Source organism: Puntigrus tetrazona, chromosome 20 (assembly GCF_018831695.1).
Source record: "Puntigrus tetrazona isolate hp1 chromosome 20, ASM1883169v1, whole genome shotgun sequence".
Lineage (NCBI taxonomy): Eukaryota > Metazoa > Chordata > Actinopteri > Cypriniformes > Cyprinidae > Puntigrus > Puntigrus tetrazona.
The window spans coordinates 14,905,824-14,926,249 of record NC_056718.1 but is presented as its reverse complement, the minus strand read 5'-3'; the positions used below and the strand labels follow the sequence as shown (position 1 = coordinate 14,926,249).

General features: G+C 40.1%; 1 protein-coding gene across 7 annotated transcripts in view; it reads left to right on the top strand.

Annotated features, from left to right (window-relative positions):
* The window catches only part of sipa1l1 (signal-induced proliferation-associated 1 like 1), a 63,392-nt gene extending 45,041 nt beyond the window's left edge, over window positions 1-18,351 (top strand). For 2 of the 7 annotated variants that reach the window (XM_043219429.1, XM_043219430.1), the window contains 14 exons: window positions 1,569-2,148; window positions 3,115-3,389; window positions 5,320-5,610; window positions 5,744-5,896; window positions 6,115-6,239; window positions 10,374-10,471; window positions 11,316-11,758; window positions 11,904-12,125; window positions 12,595-12,754; window positions 13,148-13,370; window positions 13,809-13,982; window positions 15,109-15,220; window positions 15,327-15,405; window positions 15,524-18,351. In XM_043219429.1, coding sequence (XP_043075364.1) covers window positions 1,569-2,148; window positions 3,115-3,389; window positions 5,320-5,610; window positions 5,744-5,896; window positions 6,115-6,239; window positions 10,374-10,471; window positions 11,316-11,758; window positions 11,904-12,125; window positions 12,595-12,754; window positions 13,148-13,370; window positions 13,809-13,982; window positions 15,109-15,220; window positions 15,327-15,405; window positions 15,524-15,667 — 3,079 coding nt within the window. In that variant the 3' untranslated portion in view covers window positions 15,668-18,351. The remainder of the gene's footprint in view (window positions 1-1,568; window positions 2,149-3,114; window positions 3,390-5,319; window positions 5,611-5,743; window positions 5,897-6,114; window positions 6,240-10,373; window positions 10,472-11,315; window positions 11,759-11,903; window positions 12,126-12,594; window positions 12,755-13,147; window positions 13,371-13,808; window positions 13,983-15,108; window positions 15,221-15,326; window positions 15,406-15,523) is intronic. The other 5 variants (XM_043219433.1, XM_043219432.1, XM_043219431.1 and 2 more) reach the window with 5 other exon arrangements.
* The last annotated feature ends 2,075 nt before the right edge of the window (window positions 18,352-20,426 follow it).

Here is a 20,426-nt window from a genome sequence, read left to right as displayed (position 1 = left end):
CGGCTGCAACAATAAAGTCAGCCCGCTTGCTGTTAGTCACTGAATAACCGCTCAATGCCTAGAAGTGGATTATGTTTGGATGGAAAGTGCACTGCTCTGTTCTGGCTTTTGAAAAATGTTGATGACTGTAATTGTCCGCACTCTTAAACAGAGTTTGGTTTTTGTATGCCATTGGTGAAGCACAATTGTGGGTGTTTGGGCTGCATTATGCATAAATGGAAAACAATGTAATGCAGAGATTCAAAATAATAGAAATGTAGGTTTCATTATTACTATGGTAAGTTTTGGCTAACCGAACCACGGTAAAGCAGTCCTGTTTTTTGAAGTGCAGTAAGGTTTCATGCTTAAAAACAGTAAAAATGTGTTCAAACGATACCATAAGTGTGACAGAACACTGTCAGTTATGGGAAACACGCATCCCATTAACACTTGCAGCAATTTAACACTTCCATTTGCTTACACTAACAACTCTTTACTCACCGCTTGGCAATGACATGTGCTAAATAAAAGTTAGTTCTATGTTTGTTAGATGGGAGAGATTTAAAACAAGCAGTTACAAAAATAGTAACAGGATGTATTCGCAGAAATACTTCATATTATATTGTAGCACTGTTTCACAGTATCAAAGATTATGAAGGAAAACACCATGATTATAATCATATATCATTAATTAGCACGGAGAACATTATTTTATGGCATAATTCTTGTGGGCTCAGTTTTCAATTCCTTCTGGTTACTAGCCTCAGTCTTCGCCAAGTCAGTATTATTTATCCCTGCAGGCAAAGAAAGAGAAACAATATTACTGAATTAGATATCAACAAGTTATTTGTCTCAGTCCATACTTCAGCAAGCTGCTAGGACTGCGGGAGAGAAGTTTATGTTATGATGAATTTGCAAGCTCATTTTTCTAACACACACGTACATGTTTCCCCTCATTGTTTTTACAGATAAAACCCACGCACAGACAGCAGTACTTTCTTTGCCCCCTCCCTTGCTCTCTCTCTCTCTCTCACCAACTTCTGGGCCTCGCTGTTCTTTGTCTCCCTCTTTCAGTATCACTGTAAGATCGAGGTAGTGGCTCTCTTCCTCATTACTGCTATGCCTGGCTAGTTGTGTATGAGTTCCAGGCATACCAGACAGAGCAGGAAGCTTTAGATGTCCATTCCAAAGGCTTAATGAAAGGAAAAAGCAGGGGAGAGATGAAGCTAGTGGGGTAGAAAAGAAAAAAATAGGATGGTTTTCGGAGGTGGAATTGAATTCAAAAGGTTCTTCTGTAGAATATGAGGGGTCTTTCTGAGTTTCACTATGTAAAGTAGTCAATAGTATAATAGTCATTTCCTCCTATTCCTATTTGGTAAAGTATTTGATGTCCCCACTTCATACTTTGACTCTTGGTTTCATCATTTTCAAAGCAGCTACATTGTCTTTTGTTCATGCATAAACATGAGGGCCTTTAGGGAAGTTTGAGGATGGTTTAGCAATTATCTTGAGCATGTGATGGGCAATTTGTCTTATTGTTTGAAATCTCTCTTGTTTCTCCTCTATTATCTCCACCCCCTCATTCACAGTGTGGCAGTGGCTCGCTCACGAGATGTACCTGCCTTTGGACCGCCTATTCCCGAGGATGCAACTTTCCCAAAATCCACCGTCTTTCGAGATTTCCTGCTAGCCAAGGTCATCAACGCCGAAAATGCAGCCCACAAGTCAGACAAGTTCCGCGCCATGGCCACTCGGACGCGACAGGAGTACTTGAGGGACTTGGCTGAACGGCACGTAACAAGCACACCTATCGATCCTTCGGGCAAATTTCCTTTTATCTCTTTGGCCCACAAGCGTAAAGAGAAGACCAGGCCATATTCTGGGGCAGAGCTGCGTAGCCCAGGGTCCATCAGCTGGCCTGTTTACGCTGAGGACCATGGAGCCGGAGGAGAACTGGAGGCCCTGCTGGCCATTTCAAATGACTTTCTAGTGCTGGTGGATCCAGAAGCCAAGGCTGTTGTCTTCAACTGCGCTGTCCGAGATGTCATTGGTTGGACGCTGGGGAGCCCTGCTTCCATGAAGATCTACTATGAACGTGGAGAAAACATTTCCCTGCGCTCCATTAATAACAACACCGAAGACTTCCGTGAGGTCATCAAACGTTTAGAGGTAAGTTTGGAGTTGCATGATAGTCTCATGACTTGGGGTGAGCAATATGACCCAAATCTTATCAACATTTTGATATCATAGAAACTTCCAAAGTAATTACAAAAAAGGCAACACCCCAACCCCCCCTTTGCCTTCACTTAAGCCCTAAATTACTGTGTTTATACTTGGAAACACTGACATTTTGACATACAAATGTGCTTATTTAACTGTTCAAGTCCTATAAAGTTGCAAAAATAAGTTCAATACCCCATTTCTTTTCATAGCAATGCAACATCATGTGAACATGTAAATACAATAGTTGAAAATCTCTACTGGTTCACACATTTTTAGTGATTAATCTTGTCTCATTCTATCACCCACCCCTTATCAAGACAAATTATTTTATTTTTAAAATTTAGGATTTTTTCATTCAGTGATATACATACATACATACATACATGCACAGCACATAGACCTGAGATCTTGTTTATTGGGTTTAATTTTATGCCCAGGTGGAATTATAACAATCAAGCTTTTGCACAAGCTCAAAGTAGTTTTTTTTAATGGCTGTGTTGTGTATGATTCATTGTGAGAATTAATGGTGAATATGAGAGCCTTTGCATAACTGTGCAGTGGCTTGAATGTACTCCTGATTTGGCCCCCTGCCCATTATGTCACTCTTCAAGTGCAGGAGCTGTTGCCATGGTAACTAGTACTCGGCGAATTGAATGCTCATGATCTCCATCACAGTCATGAAACATGTTAGCAGAGCTTTCTTTATACATTCTGAGCGAAGAAAAGCCTTAATCCTGATTTGCAGTAAGGTATAATAACTTGTGATAGACATTTCCAATCCACTCTGCCCGTTTCTGACGAGCTCTTAATAAGTGAATCTGTTTCAGAATTGCATAAAATTGATTTAGAATCCAGAATTTTTTTTTTTTTGATGAGTCATATCAGTCTTTTGCTTTCGCCCTTTTCTCTCAGCACCTCACTAAAGGCTGTGAGACCTCTGAGATGACCTTGCGAAGGAATGGCCTAGGCCAGCTTGGTTTTCACGTTAACTACGAAGGCATCGTGGCAGAGGTGGAGCCATACGGCTATGCCTGGCAAGCGGGGCTGAGACAAGGCAGCCGGCTGGTAGAAATTTGCAAGGTGGCTGTGGCAACACTTTCACACGAGCAAATGATAGACCTGCTCCGCACCTCCGTAACTGTGAAAGTTGTCATCATCCCACCCCACGAGGACGCCACACCTCGCAGGTAGGTCTGAGCATCAGTTAATGTTTTGATTCATTATTTCTTTAGTGAATACAGGTAAATAAGTAGGCTGTAATTATTTTTCTCAGGTAGAAAAGTAAACCACTCGTTCCAAGTTCTGTAATAAGACATCAATACAAAACATTGCACCTTTGTGCCCACACATGCAAACCAAAATAGATGAGATCCGCCTTCTTAGTCTAGGCTTGCCTGCAGGCACCGTGCCAACTTGAAGGTTATAATGATCAGGGTCTAAACTACAAATCATTAGACCCACTGGATTTTTATTTGCGTTCACAGTGTTATTTTTTACAGTTCGGTAGTACACTTGTCTTTTGAAAACCCCTTCTTTCCATTTTTGACAGTTTATATTTTTGTCTAAACTAAAAGCAGATAGGTGACGTTTGACACCCAATTTATTGTTTCTTGACATAAAAGCTCCATGTACAGGTGCTCATTTGTGGTCTGTGTATATTTATTCTAAGGTAGTTACAGGATTAAGTATTTGGTTGTTATGCACCACTGAGAATTTTATTTAGAATGCCATCTAAAATTATAGTTTAATTAGTCATTTTTACAGTTTAATTTGTCGCTTTTAAGAGAAATATTTAAAGAGCTAGTTTATAAGCCTTACAAAGGGAATGGTGTTTGTTTTCAATTAGCTAGAATAGTTGGCTGGTTAGTTGGTTCAGTAGCTTTGGAATAAATAATAATAAATAACTTTTAAATAAATACTGTTCTTTCTCGCTTTATTTTTATCTATTTTACACAAAAATATCAAGCAACTGTTTTCAGCATTTTTTTTTTTATTTAGCACCAACTCAGCATATTGGAATGATTCCTGATTCCTGTGGCATGTGTACGTTTTAGATCAGATCACTGAATAAATACTTCCAGGTTGTAAATAAACTATATATCGGTGTCATTCTTATTTCTTCCTCTTTCACCCACAATCAAGACAGAGACCCACCCGCTCGTTTAGTTTGATTTCAGTGAAATTTTTGTAAGTTTGCTAGGTGTGTCCACTGCTCTTAAAAATGCACGGTGGGCAATCTACAATTCAGACTGCTGCTTGGGAAGGGAGACAAGTTTATTTAGTTTATTTCTCACAGTACTACAGTCTTTATGAAATTAAAATGATGTTAGCACTAATTGTTAAATCATATATTACCTTTTGTTGAATAAATGCTTTTAAATGGGAAGTGATGTTTATATTAATATATATTGTTTATTTTAGCATTTAAAATGTTTGTTCTTTAACAAATTAAACATGAAATTTAGCTAAATAATAATTAATAAATAATTATTTATTACATTTCTTTCACCAACTGAGGAGTGGTTGCTGACTTGCAGTGAATAGCGAAAAGTGTATGAATCATGGTTAGTCTATGGTATTTATCTCACTCTCTACAGCCACAGTGTGAAAGCATAAACTTTTAAATGGCTTAGCATGAAGTATTAGTCAAATCGGCCCAATTGTCACTGATACCCAATCTAGAATTTTATTCAATATCTATGTCAATACCAAGTACAAATTTTGGATCGGAGCTTTCCTGTAAATTTGAAACAAGTGTTTGAAAAAATGTGCCAGTATATCGCAAAATTATTGTTTTTGACTGTATTTTTGTCCATTTAACCTTGGCAAGCGTAAGAGACTCAATAAAAGCACTTATTTTACAGTCCTGTTACATAATATATACTTTTATTATTAACAACTAACCTAGCCGAAACCTAACTTTAACCCATATAGTTACCTTATATTAACAATACTCTTTTAGGCAAGTACATTGTAAGAATGCATACTGTTAAATGAAGTGCAAGCAAAACCAAAAAAAACATACCAACTCCAAACTTTTGAACACAAGTGTATGTAGCTGACTTGCGAAGAGTCAAATGCTCTTCATTGCCACTAACTGCCTGATTCATCTTGCAGGGGCTGTTCAGAACTGCACCGCATGCCAGTCGTTGAATACAAGGGCAGCAATGAGAGCGGCTCATTTGAGTACAAGTTTCCTTTCCGGAGCAATAACAACAAATGGCAGCGCACCTCGTCCAGCCCACAGCAGTCCCTCACTGCCTCCCCTCAGAGTCACAGTGGAACCCCGAACCGTGCCGTCAGCCTGGGGGCCAGCATGGGCAAGACCCTCTCTGCCGAGCGGCCTGAAAGAGCTGCGGCCATCCCCCGCAGCGTGTCCAGTGATGGCCGACCTCTGGACTCTAAAAGGTGCGTTCGATGGCTGCTTATATGTAGTGGAGCTTTGTTAAGTTGCTCTTCCCCTTCATTTTTTTTGCTTGTTCTTCCTGTCTCTCGTGTTTATCTGTATTGGTCTGTATCGCTCTTTCTCTACCTCTCTCAGGATGTCTCCAGGTTCTGAGAACTATGCCCTGACCTCCTCTCTCATGTTGGGCCGATCGCCGCACAACCGCAGTTCTCCCAGTAACCTCTCCTGCTCCAGTGACACGGGCTCAGGCAGCTCCGCTCACTGGAGGCAGAAGTCCATGCCGGAGGGGTGAGGCTCTAAAAAACAACTCCACTTAATGTCTACCACCTCTTTGTCTTTGGTTTCTTTTTAGCTCTTAACCATCCTTCCCTTAATCACCCGGTCATCTCACCGCTTTATCTGTTCAAGCTCTCACACAGTGTCATTTATGATAAGATGGCTGTGGCATCGACCGCAAAATCATGCAAACGATTGACGGCATATGTGTGTTTATGTTTCCGATATAGATTTGCGCACAACAGGCACTCTCCTCTCCCAGCGGAGCGGCAAATGGGGGCAGAGGATGGAAGCAGCGGCAAGTCGACACCCAGCTGGCCCAGAGTGGAGGACAGCTCTGACAGACCACCATCAGGTCAGACCACACTCCATCAGTGATGAATTATTAAAGGGAAGGGGGATAAATGTAAGGTGTCTGGAAGTGAGAGGGGAAAAGATCAGTGAAGAAAAAATGAATGAGCTAAACAAAACCGTTAACTGAACGAAAGACTGAAAGGGAGAATGAACTTAGAATAATGTTTTTGAAATGGATGATCACAGAATTAGTACTGCTGATGTATTACTGGCTTCTGAGGCCTTCAGTGCTGGATATATGAATGACATGTGATTATAGACTTGGCTTCTAGATTCATCAAAGCATGACGCCATTCATAAACTCTCACAAAATCAAAATTCTGCTTTTGTTAACAGTGACACCAAGCATTTGTTAAATCAGATACTTTTATAATAATGAAAAATTACCTTTTTTCAGTTTGCTGACTGCATTTAATTCTGATTCATAAGCTTTTGATTTGTTTTGATTCGATTCGGATTCATTTTTCAACTATGACCATATTTAAGTTATAATGCCTATTTTGCTAAATATGTAAAATTGTCCCAATGATGCAATTTAAACAGTAAACATTATTTTGTAAAATCTCATTTTAAAAAACAAACAACAGGTAGTTCAGTTTATTTCTATAGCTCACACTTTCAACTCACACTTTTTGTTATGTTTATTTATCTGGATTTATCCAGATTTCATTAATGTTTTGAATCAGCTTTTATTTTTATATTTCCAACTTTTTATATAATTTTATTATATATTTTTTATGTATTATTTGTCATAGATTTTGTCTATAATTTTGTATTATTTTTTTAATTGTGTATTTAAGGTTGAGTAATATATCTCAAAATAATTTTTCAAACCATTTCTAAACATTTGAATCTAATGTTTATATATATTTACTTCAACTTTGTTTAAAGATTTGCACACAAAGCGATTTGTAGTAGTTTTAGATAACAGTAACACTAATGCTGCAGACATTGTTTCCTCATGATGATGTTACTTTTGGAGTCCAGACTTACTTTACCTTGTCAAAAAAAATCCCATAGACTTGCACTGAAGAAAGGATCTGAGGATCAGAATATCAAAGAGACTTGAGATCCGCCTCTTTTGACTTGAGCCTGCAAGTAACCACTTAGAACACCTTAGCAACCGCATAGCAATGTCCAAGCAACCACCCACGACACCTCAGCATAGTGGCGGCCACGCAGGCAAGCGCCACTCAAATTCACTTGAAGATATGTAAAATCCTAGTCTTTTTTTTTTTTCTCAAGTGCCTTTCATAAGAAAACAGTGAAAGTGATGTATTGCTTTAACACAAGAACTTGGGCAAATACATAATTTTTTTAAACAGACAGGCTAGGATGACAACCAGTGCATTGGAACGTATCATCTGAGGGTCCTAGTCGCCTTGCTCTAGACCGTGTGGTTTCGTTATTCCACATTTGCACCTGGCTTTGACGGCTCCCTATTTTTTGGGCCACACTTGTTTTTGACAGCAGGTCTGCTCCGTTCGGTCTTCTCGCCCTTCTAACACACAGCAGATCATCTGATCCTTCCCTCCCCCTGAATACCTCTCTCTTGTATAACCGTGGTCAACCTTAGCGCTCGATAGATCAAGCATAGCCTTTGAAAGTAAGCTGTGTCCAGTGAAAGGCAGCGAACATAAACGGTGTCTCTGAATAGCAGGCTGTGTATGGGTTCAAGCAAAGACAGAAATACCTCCTCTTTCCTGCTGGTACGGTTGTGTAAGCAGCGCTTTGTGTGCCTCTAGCACCCCCCCCTTCTCCTCTCACTCTTCAAGGTCCAAGTGTGCTGTGACTCACACTGCCACCCCCTTTCTGCGTATTTTTCTTGTTTCTCTTCCTCTCTCCATTCCTCTGCTTCTCCACATGTCTCCTGTTTTTGACAGGAATATTCCCAGGTTTTTTTTTTTTTTTTTTTTTTTTTGCAGGACTTGCAGGCAGTCTTGCTGCCTCCACCGTGTCTCTCTGTCTCTCACTTTCTGCCTCTGTTTAATGTCCCCTCTTTTGTACATTTCTCTGAAGCCATCTTACTCTTTTCAGCTTCTCTGACTGTTGTGGTCAAGCGGCCCACCTTCACATTTTGACCCCTCTTAGCTTCGCTATGTGACCTCTCAGAAACCCGGACGGTAATAGCAGGGTCCGGCCCACGCAAAACACATCTGAGCCGCTCAGCCCAGTCAGCTATACGACCCGTGCTGTAAATGTTACCACAGCCTAGAATTATACGCCGCTCTCATGATTGCAGTCGACTGTTCGGAGCATGAGAGGTCAGTCGGCAAATGCTGACCTATGTTGGTTTTGTCTTTTGGGTTGGATTCGAACCTCAAGAACTTTAAAGGGATAGTTAAATTCTGTCATTTAATTACTCACCCTCATGTCCTTCCAAACCCCTGAGACTTTTGGAATAGAAATTAAGATAAGAGATCGGAGAGCTTTCTGTCCTTGTATAGACGGCAATGCAACGGTCACGTTCAGTGCCTTAGAAGGTAGTAAAGACATTGGATAAAATATTCCATGTTGTTCTTAATGTTATGAAGCTATAAAAATACTTTTTGTGCACAAAAACTAATAGCTTTATAAAATTGATGTCAATGATGTCACAGGCTATTTTAACATTGTCCTTACTACCTTTTTTTTTTTTATGTGTCGTTTGCATTGCTGTGTATGCCGGTCCAGAAAGCTCTCGGATTGCATCAAAAATATCTTAATTTGTTCCAAAGATGCATAAAGGTTTTACAGGTTTGGATTTATATTGTTTTGTGCGTAATATCCCTTAAATGTTTTATTAATCCAAAATGAAAATTACAAAATGAAGCATAAATATTTCTGTTACATGTAGATCTATATATCTATATCTAAATCAATCAATCATTTTTATTTATATAGCGCTTTTAACAACACAGGTTGCATCAAAGCACTGAACAGTATAAAGTAGAAGAATACAATGATCTATATAAATTTTTCATAATCTTAGTAATGTATGAAAATTACTAATGGATAAATAATGCAGAAATTGTTATTAGTGGAAGACCAGTAAGACATTTTTTAAGATCTGTTCTGCTCTTCTGTTGAGTGTGTCTGGAAGGCTGGGAGGCATGTGACACACAATCATGAGGCATCTACTTTTAGGAATTTTGGCAGATTTCTGACATTTTATGTTGCTTATACTTTTCCTAGCAACTTCTACATACTGTTCCTGAAGCGATGATCCATTTTTCTACAGCATGTCAGCACAGAATTGTTTATTCTGGAATGAATTTGAATTGATTAAAGAGTGATTTTTGTCTTCTCAAAAAGACTGTGGTTTGTACATACTTGAGTTAGAGTTGAGATACTGCAAAGTATTATTATTCTGAAAAACAAACAAAACTCCGCTTTCAATCGCCGAAGGGAGGTAGAGACAGGAAGTGGGGTGTCAAGAGGGGAAGGAAAGCCTTTTCATAAAGCTCGAAAGGAATTGCCCCCCCTCTGACAAAGTGCAGTGGCTCTTTCTTTGCAAAGAAATGACCTTTTCCCCTAATGTTTTCACAAATGTATGTCCAGAATGAAGTCTACTCGATTATGTCTTATAGCCTGTATAATCAGCCTGCGTGAACTGTGACGCACAAAGTGTCTGATGTTTTAGGATCATTTCTAGTCTATCTTTTCTGACGTTCTGCTTCCTGTCCACCCCCCTCCCTCTCATGAAGTCTGTGTGCTTTAATTGCTCGTAGCATCTATTTTTGTTATGCTGGCCATTATGTAACGGCCAACAATTACACAATAGTTTCATTTACACTCGATATCCTGTAATGAAATCAGCCCAGACGGCGTTAGCTATATTGGTCAAATTAGGTTGCTTAGAAATGAAACTGTCCTTTTTTTTTTTTTTTTTTTTTTTTTTTTTTTTGTTATTGTGTGTGTGTGTGTGTGTGTGTGTGTGTGTGTGTGTGTGTGTATGCATTGCGTGTGCGTGCACGCATACATGTGTACTTTGGGTTTTGTTTATGTCATTGCTCATTTAAATGAGTCTCAAGTGTGTCTGTTTCCTCTCTGCTGTTGTGCCCTCATTTTCAGTATTCACCAGAGTGTTTTTTTTCTGCTAAGTACCGTCTAATGTCCTGTTTTCTAATGCACTCTTATCTCTTGTGTTCTGTAGATGCTCCAGTCACTAAGTCTAGCTCGTCCTACTCAGGCGGCCCACGCATCCAGAGACAGGAACAGGTCATTCACCTTTCACCCAAGAAGGGCAGCCAGGTAGGTTCTCAACGGCTGCATATAACCACTCTTAAAAATGACGCCTTGTGGTATCGCTTTACTGAAATAGCTTTAAGTGCTGAGGTCATTAAGATTTTTTTTTTTATACTAGAATGTAAATCAAATGTAAATTTATATTTCGAATAAATATTGTTCTATTGAACTTAATGTTAAAAAACTACTGGAAAAGGGAAAAAACTGTTTCCACAGAAAATAAGGAATTGCAACTTATCAATATTAATAATGTAAAGAAATGATACTTAAGCATCACTCAGCATATTCAGATAAATTCTACATGTGACACTGAAAACTGGAGTAATGGCTGCTGAAAATTCATCACAGAAGTAACATTTTTCATTTAAATAAGGATTATTTTAAAATTGTATTACCATTTTACACAATGCTGGTTTTACTGTATATATGATCAAATAAATACATACTTTTTGACCACAAAGTTTGAACAGTAACATATTAGAAAATGTATTATTTGTATTCATGTTTAATTTAAAAGAATCTGTATGCTTTTTTCAAGAATTGTTTTAATTTGGTTACTCTGAAAATGTAATGTAGTCTAAGCAGCAAAAAAAAAATATTTTTGTTAGGAAATCCTTAAAACAGGATTTTACATGAAAATTATTTTTAATGTAAAAATATTTTTTTATTGATAAATATCATAGTTTTCAAGAAGCTGCACTACACTGCATTTCATGAGGGTTTTTTGTTTGTTTGTTTTTTGTTGTTGGCACATTTTGTTGGTCGACACACATACTGCTCTGGGATTGTGATGGGCAGCCTAATTTGCTTTGGTGTAGCTTTTTTGTGAATAAGTGGCCTTTTCTTACAGTCTGAAGGTCCGTACTCCCACTCCAGCAGTAATACGCTCTCCAGCACCGCGTCTAGTGGCGGTCACAGCGATGACAAGTGGTATGATTTGGGCAGTGGAGGGATGGGCGAGCAACCGGACTCTGAGCCGAACGGTCTGGGCGGTGGTGGGTACCTGCAGGGAGCTTCAGCCGACAGCGGCATCGATGCTACGTCATACGGCCCCACCCACGGCAGTTCCAGCTCTCTGCTGGCTGTGGGAACTGCTGGTGCCAGAGAAAGAGCCCCTTCACCTTGGCACAGCCCCACAGAAGGGGGCCGGAGGGTGCTTGAGAGGTCCCCTCCCGCAGCTGAGTCTCCAGTGTCCCCTGCAGATGGGCCGCCTACTACGCGAAGCCCACCAACCCATCTACTGGTCCGGGATAACAGCTCCTACAGTCTGAGTGACATGGCCTCTTATTCAAGGTATACGTTTTGCAAATGCTTATGCAGTTTTGCATGCAGTTCTTTAATATACTATATAAAATGTTATGTTTTACAAGGTATATGTGTGCAATTTATTTTCTGAGGTAGCCTAGACATGTTTTCCCTTATTTGGCTCTTCCTTTAGTACACGCCACTCTGTCAGCCCTGCAGTCCTGAGCTCCAGCCACAGCTCCCCACGTGAAGAGTCTTCTTCAGCCACCTCCCCCTCCTCTTCCTCGTCCCAGAGCTCGGTGTCACCTGGCCCTAAGAGTTTCTATCCACGGCAGGGGGCCACTAGCAAATACCTGATCGGCTGGAGGAAACCAGGCAGCACCATCAACTCTGTGGACTTTGGGGATACACGCAAGTAAGTGAAGGAGCTCAGCTGTGGGGATGATGGATGGCTGAAAGATGTGTGATTTGATTATTAAGGTGTGAAGGAGAGATGCCTGAAAAGATACACACAGGGAAACGGCCACAAGTTCAAGCTCATAAATCATGGACTGGCTACAGTCCTGTTGGACCAAATTGTCACAAGTTGTTTAATAGACTGTTAAGTTTGATCTAGTTGTTTTTGCTCTCTCTGACCTTCCTTTTCAGTGGCAATAAATGTGTGATCTTTTGTGTCAAAAAAAGATTTAACTTTTGTATTCCTCAGTGGTTCTTGTATTTTTATTTTTTTTAACCAATACATGACTGCCCCCTTCTGGAGAAGAAGCTTGATAAAAGTGAAATGAAATCTGTGCAATATTCATCCTGTAACTATGGAATATTTTTGCTGGAAGTGAACTGTTTTAATTAAAAATTTTGATGTTTTTTTTTTTTTTTTTCTTCAGAAGACCGCAGGGTGAGGGAGCAGACCCCGGGTCTTCTCAGTCCAGGCCCTCTCTTAGGGATCTGCACTCTCCTCAAGCCATGTGCAAGTCTACTGTGGATGAAGACCTGAAGAAACTTGTCACGCCAGAAAGTACCCCATCCAAGCAGCACAAGGACAAGGTACATCAACTAAAAAAAAAAGATATTGCTCCAGTGTACTTCATTTTTAGTAAGGTCGGCCAGTCACGTCAAGTTTACACCTTGTACTACAGATGAACGATTCAGCAAAAAAAAAATTTAATTATGATACAACTTAATTCATTGAACTATAATGATAACGACACAGAAGGACCACTTTCAAAATGTTTTTTTCTAGTTGTTGAATCATAAAAACACTGTCACAGTAAGAATCCATGCATTTAAGAGCACATGCTTACAATAACATAGATTATTCTATATATCGGAATAGATGCCAACTTAGTATTATCATTATAGTTATTGTTCTTGAAGTGAATGGTAGCAGGTAGAGTCAGGGACATCAATCATACATCCCAACCCTTCTCTTCCCTGCAGTCCTCCTCGGGTCCAGCGAGCTCAGGGCGGCGTTCTCTGCACCGCACCCTGTCAGATGAGAGCATATACAGAGGTCAGCGGCTGCCATCTCTGGGAGATTCAGTTCTGGAGCAGGCTCTGGCCAGCGACGTGCTCTTCAGCTGCTCTACCCTTCCACGATCTCCCACCACCCGTGGCGCTCCACTGCGCAGACCTTCCTACAAAATGGGCATCAAGATGCATGGTGAGAGAACCCATCGTGATTGGGTCAGAGTGCTGTTAGAGTCTAGCGCAATCTATAAAAATGGCTTAAAAATATGAATTATTGAAGATCAAATCTATTAAGCCTGGAGTCATCAACAGGGGGTCTGAGACATGACTGCTGGAGCTCCAACAAGTATTATCCCAAAACAAACTCTTAAGAAAGAAACTAGGTAAAATGCAACTTCAAAACTAAAATTCAGCTGTCGGATTGTCTGGGAAGTTTCTAACTTTTTTTTACTCTGTACTACAAGCTATGAAAGTGCCTTGCGATGTAGTTCCATTAATTCAAGTTTGTACCAATGCCTTTTTTATGGTGTAAGTTCCACACTCCACAAGCCTTAACGGAGCTAAAGCGCACAATCACACACATACGCACACACACACACCACCTCATGTTTTCTCATTGGCTATGTGTTAGGTGACCTCTCAGCGTCTGACACCTCTCTAGCAGACCTTCACGAGCGACAGAGGCCACCTCCTCCTGAACTGGGTCTCATGCCCCTCCCAGACACGGACACAGACAGCGGCCTGGACTGGACCCACCTGGTAGATGTTGCCAACGCTTTCGAGGGTGAGAGAAGACCACAGCGCAGTGAGCCCGTTTCTCTTCTTTTTATCTCTCCACCTGAGCTATGGCACAGCTTTGCACAGTCCACCTGTCCATCTTTTATGGCAGGAAGAGTAAATGCTATTAAATTAAAAGTGTTTCTTAAACTGTGAGCACTTTTATATGCTTGATGTTTGATTATTAAGTTCACCCAAAAATCAACATTCTATCATTAATTACTCACCCTCATGTCGTTCCAAACCTGTAAGACCCTCCTTCATCTTCAGGACACAAATAAAAATATTTTTTATGAAATCTGAGAGCTTTCTGACCCTTCAACAACTGACAAGCCCAAAAAGATACTACAAGAATACTTTTGATGTCCTTACTATCTGGGCTTTGAATGTGGTAGATGCGTTGCTGTCTATGCAGGGTCAGAAAGCTCTTGGATTTTATCAAAAATATCTTCATTTGTGTTCTGAAGATGAACAAAGGACTTATGTGTTTGGAATGACATGAGGAAGAGTGATTTATGACAGAATTTTATTTAAAGGGTAGGCTATTCCTTAAAACCTACAATATGTAACTTAACACTTTTTTATAAAATTAGCTTTAGCAAGATAAAAGCATAGACCATTTTATTCCAAAGAAATATTCCCATCAATGTCATGAGCAGCACAAAATATTATCAAACACCACCCGTAAATTTACTTTTGGAGGGAATGGTCCTGTGACTGTAAAATTAAAGAACTTAATGAGAGTGCAAAAAGTGTTTTAAAAGAGTTTAATAAAGGATCACAAAGCCTAAAGTGGGTATAGTTAGAGAAACACCCATTACTGATCAAGAACATGATGTGTCTTAATCTTTACAGTTATTTAGGCTTATGAGGTTAAGGATCTATCTATTATGTCATACCATGATTTGCTGAAACGTAAGGATTTAGAATAATGAGTGAACTGCTGTTATATTAATGGGAATGTCCCCTAAGGACTTGCACTGATGGACAGATGTGAATTATGTGTTGGAGTGTGCATCTGTGTTAAGCTCAAGGTGCTGCTTTATCATTTGCCTAATGCTGCCTTTACGGTTAAATTAATGCTCTGCTTGTCGTCACATCATCATCATCATCTCTCTCTCTCAACTCCATCACACTCTTCTGCTTCCTTTCAGTGCAAAGAGGGTTTATGTTTAGTTCCCAAGACATTAGTCAGAGAGGAGAGACTTCGCTCAGTCCTCAGCATCTTGAGCTGCAGCCAGTGCCACACACCAGACTCTCCCCCAGGTACACTATCCACTATCCAATGTGTAATTTATGCTTGTATGTTTCTTAGATTTGTAGTTTTAAGCATGTCACCCTAACTCTGTCCTACCTCTGTTTTTTCGGTTAGTGAGGGGCCTTCAAGCTACAGTGGGAAGGTTTCTCAGCTGGAAGCTTTGGTGAAGATGTTGCAGGAGGACTTGAAGAAAGTGAGGAGAACCCTATTTGTCTTCTTCAACAGTAGTAACTCTGTTTAAATCTAAAGTTAGTGTATTCGCCCTCACATTTATCATTCTCTCACTCTGTTTTTCGCTCTTTGTTCTTCAGGAAAGGGAAGAGAAATTGAAACTGCAGGCACAAGTTAAGAGGCTTTGGGAAGACAATCAGAGGCTGCAAGAAGAGTCTCAGAGCTCCGCTGCCAAGCTCAAGAAATTCACGGAGTGGGTCTTTAACACCATCGATCTGAACTGAGCCATCTGCAGAAGACAGGCAAGATCAATAGACTTCTTGTGGACCAGACAGACGTGGGAGAGACTACTCCCATGTGAGACCGGATTGAGAATTGTCCATTCACAATTCAACATAATTTGATGTTCACATTAGCATTCCTCCACAGACTCTGGCGATAATGACCAACACTGACATGGGGAGGGCAAAAATACAAATCTCCAACCCTTTCCTGTGATGACTTCTCTTCTCTAGATCCCCCCCCCCCGGGACATCATTAGAAGTGCCCACAGGAGTAACTAGTAACTGGCTCTGATGCCAGCCTATGCCTTCCAGGCTCTTGTCCCTCCTGTGCCCTACTTACGACTGACAACCTGACATTTGGTTCCAGTCATTTGGACAGTGCTACAGTCCTGCCCCATGAAGACCCCCTGCCTCAGAGCCAGAGTCGAAGACTCCTCTGCTACACGACCATATTTTAGCATCCAGTCGTAAAAATCTCTGCATGTTCTGGCGAAACCAATCTACGAACATCATGTGCCACCATTTGTTTCAAAAGAAGGAACACCATTTTTTTTTTTTTTTTTGAGGCGGCATGAAGTGATTTTCTCATAATGAAGTCAAAACTTGTGTTGTGTTGTGAGGTTTTATCTCAACATCAATTGAAGCAATAGCAGGGAGTCTAAACCCTTGTCCTAAAGCCCTGATTTGCGCATACATAACGACTTTGGCAATATCCTGCCTCGAAGTACATCTCAAGTCTGTGGTACGAACACTAATGATCCTACAAGTCTGGAATTTAAGGACAAGTCTTATTTTGGGAACAGTTCAGTTATTTATTCTGTTTATGTTTCGAGTAATCAATGATTGATTCTCTATGCGTGCAGTACAATGGACATCTGTGAATAGTGTTTATTTCAGAAGGGGATGTCACTTCATTTGGACTCCGTTTTTATTTTTGGTATTTTTATTTCTAGTAGAGTTCTGCCTGAGCTGCAGTATTTTTTTTTTGTTGTGAGTTGTGGTGCCCTAGTCTGCTATTGTGTTGCTTTAGTGCCATCTAGTGGTAATAAGTGATCGTCTCACTTGACTTCAGCTCTAATCTATTCCAGTTTGTTTCCACGTTGCCTATACACAACCATAGTGATGGAAACCTTCCATTCAAACAAGAGATAATGCTATAAAAAGCAGACACACGGGTATTGGATTCAATATCAGGGACGAGAGGAGGTGCCTTTCTGAGAAAAGGGAAAAAAAGGAAACGAGGAGAAACATAACAGGAGTCATGAGTTCTCATGAAAAATGCAGTGGGCTGCTCACAGGAACCAGCCTCAGAAAGAATGCACTCAAACCGAGAGCTGTGGCCATCATCGCGTAACGAACGCGGAACCAGAGGGACGGTTTAGTTAAGAGCCTGGTTCACTGTCTGGGATCAATAATATTGAACAACTGCCCTGTAATCTCACACCCGGTTATAGCACTTTGCTCTTGTTGTCAGTTCCTCAGTCCCTCGTTTGAACTTAGTGGCATTCCCAGAGCAAAAAGGTCAGTCATCAAAGACCAAACATCTTGCCCTACTTTTATCACCAACCCAAGTAATGTATATTGTATAGCTCTCTCCGATTTCTGCTTTGAAGGGCCTGTTTATATTGTGCAGGAAACACTAGCTGGTTTCTCAGAGTCAATTTCTGGATACTTTAAGCATCGTGAAGAAGACGTGCACAATGGATCCGGAGGTTACTTTGATTTGAGTTTGCGAACAGTGAGCAGCCATAATCGATTCTGTTCTAGGAATCACTCGAAGTGTCTCGGAAAGTGCCTCCCGATGCCAGCAGAGAACGACACACTAAGAATGCCAAACATTTTGCCTCTGTCCCCGTAAACAGGGATGACCTGCACAACGTGGAGAAGGATGTGAGATTATTAGTTTCATTTCCAGGTTTTGCTGCCTCGGTCAGGAGGGTGAAACAAGAGCATCAAACCCCCCGACTGCTATTTATTCTCGCGTCTCTCCCCTCTGGTTTGGTATTCATTTTTCAACATTCTCAATCCTTTATAATTTTTAAACACATAAATGGTTTTGCTCAAGGTAAATATTGATGACTGTGGGAATGTGAATTATTATTATAATTTTTTTTCGATTCATTCTTTCTCTTATCTCTTCTATTTTTGTTATTAGCTTCCTGAGTTGAGTTTCTTTGCACTGTTTTTGTTTTGTTTTGTAGGAATCTATCGCTATTGGTTTATGGACATGCATAAACATATGGCTTTTGATGTTGTTTCTTGTTCTTACGTATACGGTCACTTTTGAGAGAGACGAGGCTGGGATGGTGTTCCCTTCCTCGATCTCTTTTATATCGTGTCATTAGACGTTACTCCATATATTCTCCCATCTAAACTTTAAAGAATTGTGTTTTTAATGATGTGCACATTTTAAAAAGGAGCATTACGATTACAAACAAAAAGTACTGTTTACATATACTGTTCATCTTCTTTGTAAAGTGTAGAGGTTTAAAAAGAGACTTTCCAGTGATTACAGTATTAAGGTTTCATAAATAAATAATAATAAAAAACTTGATTTGAGGTGCTGTAATTATTCATGAACTGGTCAAAACAAATGGCTCGTGCTTGCCGCCTGCTCTCTGAGGTGTAATCTGCCATTGCTTTCTGAGCCAATAAATTAATTTAAATGCCATAGTTGAATGTTATTCCACGTCTCCTCGTGTTTATTATTATTGCAGCAATCTGTGCCCTTGTTTCATGTTTTTGTCTTTCTCTCCATCAGTGTTGTGCTTTTGTGGGAGATGCTGATTTTTGCCACGGTAACGGCGAGGGTAATTGCACCTTGCAGTAAGTAATCAGCAAAGCCTGTTGAAGAGCAGGGCTGGATTGCCAAGGGCTCCTCACATCCTCCTGCTGATCTGCTTCTGATTGTGATGTTAACCCTCCTGTGACTGTGGCCACGTGACGCTGAAGCCCGTATTATGTCACTGTGGAAGCGATATCGCTGAATACGCAGACTAAAGCTGCTTCTCTTTGTCGAAATGGTCATGGTAAACCAAAATGGAAAAGAACGTAAAGGGCATCTCTTACCTGTAGTGGCCAGTTCTGGCCAGAAGTCTGGGCAGCACTTACTGCCCGAGCTAGGAAAGTCGAATAACCTTGCTGGATTTTCAAGCATGTGATAGAAGACATTTCTGATATATCAGCGAGCAAATGTCAATGGTGTTATTATCTGCCTAGGACTATTGGAAATGGACATGTAGAAGACTTGAGTGCTCAGACCGAGACTGAAGTGGAGTGTCCTCTGCTCGGGAAACTTAGGTTGAACAATGCAATGGGGAATTTTTAGTGCACTTGAAATAAACATGTTGTAGAACAAGTAGTGGGAGCAAAGGGCTTAGAGCTCTTCCCAAGAGTGCTGGCTGTTGTAGATGCTGTCAGAATTCAGTGTGGTTGTCAGTAGACTGAGCTCTCCACAATTTGCACTATTCACAGAAAAGAAGCAGGAGAGAAATTAGACAAAGAACCAATGCTGTTAAAGAAAACACCCTTTTCTCTTACTCTTACTGTACCTTTTAACCTACTACTAGCCGCTAGCAGTATTAGGCTTTTTTGTTAGATTTTGGTCTTTTTTTTTTTTTTTTCTTGTGGCAAAAATGTTAAATGTTTTCGGCCATTGAGAGAGTGCATTAGAAATGAGAGATTACAGACGCGGCTTAAAGCTGGTATTAGATTAAATGTAAATCTGTTTCAACTGAAAGAAACTTGCATAGACTGCCTTTGTTTTGTCTTAAGATACACACCAGTGATACTTTTTTAAAGGCATGTTTATAAAAATGATATAAAGGTGCTAATTGAACTATGGCCTAATCCTAGTTTAGGCAAAGCCCTATCTATGAAACTAGGCCATAATATTTAAATGATTTGTCCTACTATTGATAATTAATGTTATTAATGTCATATAATTTTTTTTTTGCTGGTATTAACATTGTGCACTAGGCTTAAATGGTTCATATGATGCAAATTAAAATGTTACATTTTTCTCTTTATAGTGTACAAGCTCTTGGTAAAGAAGATCTGTAAAGTTCCTAACTAAAACGACTTGTTTAAACACGCCCCCACTTTGTGACATCACAAAGTCATGATAATCAGTAATTATGTCCCCCACTGGATGCACCAAATGCATTGTGTTGTATTGTTTTGGTGTCACAGTGCCGGGACACAGCATCACGTTATGATAAGGGACATAACGTTTCAAGTGAATGTTCTTTTTAGCCACATCATACGACACTAGACACCTCTTTTTTGCTTTAGGCACAGTCAGACTTTAACACTTGACTTGTTTTCTAAGCTACCTGCTCTAATAATTGGCACTTACGCAACGTGCCCTTTTCTTTCCTTTGGTAGGAAAGAACATAAATGCGCTGCAAATGTAACACTCTTGCGACATGTTACCTAATGTACATTGGAACATTACTTTCAAGATGGAAATATCTTTAGTTCAGCACAAGCAAGGAGGAAACGCTTGTATTTGCAGCAGATATTCATCCTGCAGCTTAATGGAAGATCATTTCTTGTTCGCATGAAATAGAAAACTGCTAAATTAGTGAGATGATTGTGTGTGTGTGTGTCTGTGTGGAATGCAATTAAACTACTGGAGATAGGGAAACACCTCTGTGCATTTCTTGCATCTCTCTCTAGTCTAAATAATTAATCTAGCCTGGAGTGGGTGGGTTTCTGATACTGACAATTTGTGCTGATGCTGCTATGCGCAAATGTC